Source organism: Anarrhichthys ocellatus, unplaced genomic scaffold, assembly GCF_004355925.1.
Source record: "Anarrhichthys ocellatus isolate YVR2014 unplaced genomic scaffold, GSC_Weel_1.0 scaffold2305, whole genome shotgun sequence".
NCBI classification, from domain to species: Eukaryota; Metazoa; Chordata; class Actinopteri; order Perciformes; family Anarhichadidae; genus Anarrhichthys; species Anarrhichthys ocellatus.
In genome coordinates this window covers 1-8,019 of record NW_022282279.1, presented here as the reverse complement: position 1 = coordinate 8,019, position 8,019 = coordinate 1, and the positions used below count along the sequence as shown (strand labels likewise).

At 43.1% G+C, this 8,019-nt stretch overlaps 1 protein-coding gene across 1 annotated transcript; it reads right to left on the bottom strand.

Moving 5' to 3' along the window:
• Positions 1-2,642: 2,642 nt before the first annotated feature.
• rad51c (RAD51 paralog C) lies at positions 2,643-6,752 on the bottom strand. The gene is made up of 4 exons (XM_031840094.1): positions 6,338-6,752; positions 5,425-5,674; positions 4,663-4,879; positions 2,643-3,323 (listed from the first exon to the last, which is right to left on the bottom strand). Exons 1-4 carry the CDS (start codon positions 6,453-6,455, stop codon positions 2,844-2,846), a joined length of 1,065 nt encoding a protein of 354 aa, XP_031695954.1. The 5' UTR covers positions 6,456-6,752; the 3' UTR covers positions 2,643-2,843.
• Between the last annotated feature and the right edge of the window lie 1,267 nt (positions 6,753-8,019).

Sequence of the window (8,019 nt, the reverse complement as noted above, 5' to 3'; positions counted from 1 at the left end):
ATATATACACATATATATATATATATATATATACTTTTAGTAAATTATTTGAATACCCGTTGGCAGGAGACCAGGGTTAGAGACACATTAAACATAATCAACATGATAATTAAAGCCTCTTCTGTATCTTCACATTGTCGATCATTCATGTGAACATTTATCAGGTGCTTTATGTCCACTGATAAACATCTTCACCAGCACACCCTCAAAACACTTCATATCAGTCCAGCTGCTTCTAAAGTGTTAAATTGATCAACCTTTGTTGGATTAGTTTATTGTGCTGAACATCACAGTGCATGATGTCTTTCTCTATTGATATTTAGTGAAGATGAAGACTGTGGTACCGTCTATGTCCTGATGCTGCTGTATCAGTGTGAGGATGGGGCCCGTCTATGTCCTGATGCTGCTGTATCAGTGAGGATGGGGCCCGTCTATGTCCTGATGCTGCTGTATCAGTGTGAGGATGGGGCCCGTCTATGTGCTGATGCTGCTGTATCAGTGTGACGATGGGGCCCGTCTATGTCCTGCAGTAAATGTGATCAGTGTGATATAAATAGCAGCGGAGGCGGAGCGGGTTTAACGGCTCCGTTCCCCGGTAACACACGAAGCTCGACGGTGTGCATTACTCACTGGGGGAAGGTTGCCCCGGTCTGTCCCGGGTTGCCTTTGGCTCGGTTCAGTCTGACAGATTCTCCCAGTAGTCTGCAGCCATGTTGCTGCTCCGGTGCGTCCTCCGGTGCACCGTGAGTGACGTCACAGCACGCTCCGGTACTGAACGCACGCACGAGACGTTAATGAACGAGGTGATTAATTTATTAAATCCGTTCATAAACGTATCCAAAACAGTGTGTATGTTTTTTACCAAAACAAACTGTGGTAGTGTAGAGCCGGATGTTTGTGTATCTGGGGAGAGGTACGGGTTGTACCTGACTCCAAGTATCTCCGAGTACTTTTTGATTCCAAATCATCATTCAAGTCTCAGGTGAAAAGGTCTGTAACCAGGTCAGATTTAATCTATCAAATTTCAGGTTCACACGAAACTACAAGTCAACAGAGGCAGCTAAGACATACATGCTTTCTATGTTTGTTTCCCATATCACAACAACCTGGTCCCAGGCTAGTACCACTACTCTGAAACCACTAGTCATTGTATAAACCAACACTCAAAATCCTTGATAAACAATCTGTTCTTTCTCATCATTGCCCTATACTAACAAAATATAACTTGTTTAGTTGGGAGAACATGATTAAATATGTGAATGTCTGTCTCATGTACAACATTATACATGGCTTGACCTCTCCTCCGCTCAAACAATTTGTTATCACAAGAACAACTGGATATCGGCTCACAAGAGGAGCAGCAAGAGGGGATCACATTATCCCACTCAGGAAAAGTGTTTTCAGTCAGTCTGCATTTTCAGTACAAGCTGCACTACAATGGAACTCCATCCCAGTGACCATTAGAGAACTACACACATACAGTTCATTTAAAGCTCACTTACAGAAATGGTTCGTTAGTACTCAGCTCTGTCAGCACTAGAATTTAACTGCACCTCTGTCTGTGTTGAACTTCCCTCGATCTGTCTGTTGTCACCCGTCTGTCTGTTGTCACCCGTCTGTCTGTCTGTCTGTCTGTCTTGAAATTGCCGGTCGACCCTCATCTACCTGCATGCATGTCTCTTATTGTTGTTTAGCTGTGTATTGTATTTCACACACTCTGTATGCTTTTTTGTTTTGTGCCTCTGACGTGGATGTTTCTTAGTGTCTAACAACTACAGCATAATACTGTCTTTAGTCCATGTTTCTATTTTAACAGTTCTTTATTTTATTTGCGGTGTGTTGACTTTGAGAGCCTCTGTGTTGCATGTCTTGTTTGTACTTAAATACAATGTATAAGAGTTTTATTCTCACTTTTTTCATTGTTTGTGCACGCATTGTTAAGTGTATTGTTTAACCTTTTAAGTTCAATCTTATCTTCTGTTTTTAGGTTGATTTTGTAAACATCTGCCTCTTGGGACTACAGATGAAAAATAGCCTTTTGGCTTTAACTCTGGCGCATTTACAGAAAGGTTTTTATTAATGTGCTCTGTCCCATATCAAATAAACCAATAAATAAATAAAAGAATTCCGAGGTAGGTTCTCTCCCTGAGTGACCAGTGAAGAGGGAATCCACTCGGTGGCGTAGAGCCGGCCAGAGCACCAATAGGCACGGCCTCGGTTTCTGATAGATTAACTTTAAAACCCGATATGTGCCCAAACTGTTCTAAACATTCAAGTAGACAGGATGGTGGTGTCTATCTCAACCGGGTACAGCAGGACATCATTCACATAGACATGTTTTGTACTGTACCATTGTCAATTAAAACCTCTCATCATTGGTGTTTTTAAACCTTTTTATTCAAGCCTTTATATTAAAACCTTTATACTTAATCAAAGTCAAACCTGAAGTCCAGCACAGAGGTCAGAGTACCAGAGAGACAGACAGGAAGAGAAACAGACAAGACAGGAAGAGAAACAGACAAGACAGGAAGAGACAGACAAGACAGGAAGAGAGACAGACAAGACAGGAAGAGAGACAGCAGAGACAGACAGGCAGGAAGAGAGACAGCAGAGACAGACAGACAGGAAGAGAGACAGCAGAGGCAGGAAGAGAGACAGCAGAGACAGGAAGAGAGACAGCAGAGACAGGAAGAGAGACAGCAGAGACAGACAGGCTGTTAATGATTCTGGTTGTTTACTCTTTTTTACTGGATCTCATGTTTGTTTGTGTTTGACTTTATTAATATTCATAAATATTACACATGGTTTTCGTGTTGATCACAGTAACTTTGGTCTCTGACCAATCAGTGGCCGGTGTCTCTCTGGCTCGCCGTTGATTGGACGGTGTGCATCTGCTCCGATTGGTCGACGTCTCTGAACCCCTCAGAGGTGATCTGGTATTGGACGGTGGCCCCCGTGTGATCTGGGGATTTAAAGATGGCAGCCAGCCGCCGTGACCCCGCCCAGTGTAGGAGGAGCCTGGAGGTGGGGGCGTGGCCCCAGGTCTCCCCGAGGGCAGGGACCTGCTGCGATTGGCCGCCACGCAGCCGGGTGGTCATCTGGTTGGTCATCAACACGGCCATGTTGTGACTGGTTGCCATGGCGATGAGCTGCTGGGCGAGGCCGTTGAGAAGGCGTGTCCTCTGAGACAGATCTTCAAAGTGCTGACGGAACGGAAACGCCACGCTGTCAATCACTAGGAGGCGGACCCTCGGGTGGTCAGACAGGAAGTCAGGCAGCAGGTGGAGCTCTGCCAGCAGCTCAACGTAGTCATGGCAACGCACCTGAGCGAGACAGCCAATCAGAATCATTACAAGCTCCTGATGTGTGATGTCATCACTAGTGGTGTAACGGACCGTTAACCATCACAGTATCAATAAAGTTTTACTTTAAATTATAACGTCGTCAGGATGCCTTCAGGATCTTTTTAGGTAAATTAATAATTAATAGTACTACCACTACCACCAACACTACCACTACCATTACCACTAACACTACCATTACCACTAACACTACCACCAACACTACCACCAACACTACCACCAACACTACCACCAACACTACCACCAACACTACCACTACCACCAACACTACCACTAACTAGGGCGCAGCGGATCACAAACCTCATGGTTCTTGAGTCACGGTTTGGATCAGCAAAGAAAAGAGACAAATATAACTTTGCTCTCCATTTATTAATTAAAGAACTTCAAGAACACTTAAAGCAAAGAACTTTGGAATATGGGCTATAGTATATATATATATATATATACACTGTATATAGTATATAGTCTTACATAAAAACTAAGATATTGAAGATGTCCAATTTGAAAAAATAAATAACAAAAATAAAACATTCAAGAATCCTCAATCCTGTTAAGTTTAAGTGCAACATGAGGTATGTTGATGCCCTCGTCCTTTGATCAATACTGAAAGAAAGAAACAGCCAGTGAGCTAGCTTCCACTGTTTCAACTGAACTGAACGGCTAGGCAACAACTTGAGTCTATGTTTACTTCCTGTCAGGTTATGTTTTTCAAATACACAATAATGTTTACATTACTGTGAAATGGTCTACAACTTTAAAACATTGTTCAAAAATATGAGAATATCTACATTGTCTGGGGAGAGGGTCGACCTTTCTGTGGTGACTGGGATGTTACTATTGGGCCCGTCTAGCTTTACTCTGCTGCTTCTGTCAGCACCTGCCCCAGGTGTGTGTCTGTGTGACTCTCACAGAGGGGGCGTGTCTGTGGGTTCATCCCAAGTCTCTTAATTGCATCCCCGTTTCCCTCACTTGGGCCCTTTCCTTGTGTCTTAGTCCCTCCCACCAGGGATGCATGGAGGAAACCATGCGAGGAGAGAGGAAACAAGTAGATATGTGACGGGGGGGGGGGGGGGTTACGTTATGTTGTTTTCCTCCTAAATCGCGATAATGACATCACCTTTCCTCCTCGTCTCACTCCAATCTGAGAAACACTGGCTGGCCAGTTGACAACTAGCGCGAACCACCGACACTATGAGATCTGTATCTGTTAATATGGATCAATGATCAGCAGGATCAGAGATTCCTTTGATGGTCTGCTACAATGTAACAGTCTGTTACCATGACAATCTGTCACCATTACCAGGAACGTGTTGGACAGGATGGTTTCCACGGTAAAGGTCGTCATGGCGACTTGTTGCTCATCGTCTTCGACCAATAAGGAGCAGTGTTGGACAGCGGCGGCGGCGATATCGACGACTCTCTGAAGGAAGAAGCTGCCGTCTGTGTCGATGTAGACTACCTGACCACCGATCCCCCCGAAACACTGAGGCACCTGAACGTCCACCGCTAGCTGCAGGCTAAGAGATGATATCATCAATAACTGTATTGATCAGCTGCAGACAAAACATTCAAAACTACTAACAATGTGCAGGTCTACCTACTTCACTGTGCGACAGTGTGCTACATTGTGCGACAGTGTGCTACAGTGTGTTACAATGTATGACAGTGTGCTACAATGTATGACAGTGTGCGACAGTGTGCGACAGTGTATGACAGTGTGCGACAGTGTGTTACAATGTATGACAGTGTGCTACAGTGTATGACAGTGTGCTACAGTGTATGACAGTGTGCTACAATGTATGACAGTGTGCTACAATGTATGACAATGTGCTACAATGTATGACAGTGTGCTACAGTGTGCGACAGTGTGCTACAGTGTGTGACAGTCAGTGACAATGTATGACAGTGTGTTACAATGTGTGACAGTGTGTTACAATGTGTGACAGTGTGTTACAATGTGCGACAATGTATGACAGTGTGTTACAAAGTGCGACAATGTATGACAGTGTGTTACAATGTGCGACAATGTATGACAGTGTGTTACAATGTGTGAGCTTCTGACCAAAGCTGTGTTTTTCCGACTCCTGGAGCTCCACAGATTTCTGTTGTTTTCCCGAGAGGAAGTCCTCCTCCGAGAGCAGCATCCAGCTGAGAAGAAAACGTCACGATGCTCCTCAACTCTTCCTCCTTCTGCAGGAGCTCCAGAGCAGTCAGAGAGGATGATGCTCCTGCTTCATCGCCGCCGCCTCCTCCTCCCTCCTTCCTCACAGCCTGCAGCACCTCTAGCGCCTCCAGCTCGGACAGAGTGGCTTCTGCAACACAACGTCAAACATCACATCCAGTAGAGCAGCAGTCGTCACTCTAGATTAAAAGTTCATCTTCCGATCTGTCCTGACCAATCAGGAGATATTTTTCTCCCCCAGGTAACAGATTGACAGTTTAAAGGTTCAGTTGTTTTCTACTGTTACTCTTCACAGAGAGGCCAGAACACTAAAGTCCTGCCTAGAATAAATCAATAAAGTTGTGTTCAATGCATACATGTATACTAAGATGGTAGTTGGTGATATAAAGTAAAATAACCCAGAACTCTGAGGTGACAGATGATAACTTCATCAGCTGACCACGAGGGCCTTTAAGTTGGTTCATGTCTTTACAATATAAAGGAGATATAGAGAAGTTACAGCTCACTAGTACACAAATAACACTGCTGGGTAGAATGTTTATGATAAAGACAATATATATATATATATATGTAAAGTAACATGTGATACAAAGTGAAATGTGAATGTGTGAGAAGCATCATTATTTGTGTAATGATGCCAAATAAATTAGTCCACTCTGAGTTAGTTAAACCTAGCTAACTCTGACCTGATCTCTGATCTCTTACTTATGTGTTAATGACGTCAGTGTTTCGTTCATGTTCCTGATAAAACCAGAAAGATAAAACGTTAAATCCTTGTTAGAGTTAAAGTTACCTTTACTGAGTTGAACTGGTTTGAGGTGCAGCAGGTCGTTGGTGAACTGGAAACCAGCGTTGACCAGTTTCCTCTTCACACTGGGACTCAGAGACAAACTAAACACAGACCTCTGCATCCTTTTGCTAACGTTAGCTTCCACTTCAAATTATCCACCAAGACAGGTATCCCGGCATGCATTTCACCTCACCGTAGTTTCTTCTTCTTCTATGGTTCTGTTGCATTGCTGCCACCTTGTGGATCCAGACAGTTACTGCTCCATCTTTTTAATTAAACCACTAAACAGACACGTTAGTTATGTTAAGATAACCCTAACCCTTATATTATGACCCAATCCAGCGGCTGTGACGAGGCTGTCTTATTTAAAAGACTATTTTATCATTATTGATAGATGCATTGCGTGCCGGTGAAGATTTTAGGCTCGTTCGAGTTGAACTGCGCCTCGCCTGGAAAGCAGACGAGAGCAGGCGGACGTAGAAAGGGGCGTTGACAAAAAACTGCGTTCAAGTCGGACCGTTTTAGCCGCCTGCTTCTTCTTCTTCTTTCTTTTGCTTTTTTGGAGGTTGGCAAACAGCTTTCGGGTGCATTACCGCCTCTCACTGATCTGGAGTGGACTAAGGACTCTAATACCACAACCAAACGAAAAGGAATACATATACATATATACACACACATACATACATATGTGTGTAAATAAATAAAGATATGTATATAAATATATACATATATACATATAGAAAAAATAAAATAATAAAATAGAAAAAATTAATAATAATACATTTCTTTCTCAAATTCTATTCATTAGTGTTGTTGACTCTAAATATTCCAGAAAAAGTTTCCAACATTTGTCACTAAAGCTTTTCTTCAGTACATTAATGATATTTTCCTCTCCAATCTCTATTAGACCTTTTTTCAAAACTTCTCTTGCTGACTCGTACCTCTGACAGGACAATAAAACATGGTCCACGGTTCCTCTTTAAACAGATATCTTCCTTTACTCCCTTTATTATATTCGTTCTGACATATCTTTTTGATTTGTCCCTTAATCACCACTTTAGCTTCTGACTTACTTATATTTACATTAACGTTATTTCTCCCACTCTTCAAAGCCCTTTTTGCTGCTTTATCCACCTTCTCATTGCCATCGACTCCAACATGGACCCACACTAAATGAACCGCTATCCGCATTTGATGGAATCCAAACAGTAAATCCTCTCTGCTTCTGGAGTGGCAACGTGTCAAACTCGTTAGCACTGCACATGAGTCTGATGCAATCACCACTCTCTCTGGCCTGACGTCCTCTACCCACTGCAATGCAATAACTCTATGGCCATCATCTCACATGTAAACACAGATACATCATCACTGAGTCTCTTCCCACACTCCAAATGGAATTCTGTGATCACTGCTGCTGCTGCTGTTCTACCAGTTTTAGGGTCTTTAGATCCATAAATCTGTATTTAATTGTGGTAACTGATTTATGACTTGAAGATCTTACAGTTTCCCCAACGTTCATCTCTCATCAGTTCAAGGAGGCCAAGATCAATTCCAGGCTGTGGCAGTAACCAAAGAGGAACAGCTGGACCACAGCTGGAGAATAACTCCTATAACCTAATTCACTAGCCTTCTTCTTAACAACCCAACCAAAGCTCTTTGTTGGCCTGTTGTCATGTTCCCAGCAT

Excerpts from the sequence above, each read along its gene's own strand:
- rad51c (XM_031840094.1), bottom strand. The coding sequence starts at position 6,455 with ATGCAGAGGTCTGTGTTTAGTTTGTCTCTGAGTCCCAGTGTGAAGAGG. Across the intron at positions 5,675-6,337 it reads ACCAGTTCAACTCAGTAAAG|AAGCCACTCTGTCCGAGCTG; the intron begins GTAACTTTAACT and ends GTTGTGTTGCAG. Across the intron at positions 4,880-5,424 it reads GTCGGAAAAACACAGCTTTG|CCTGCAGCTAGCGGTGGACG; the intron begins GTCAGAAGCTCA and ends ATCATCTCTTAG.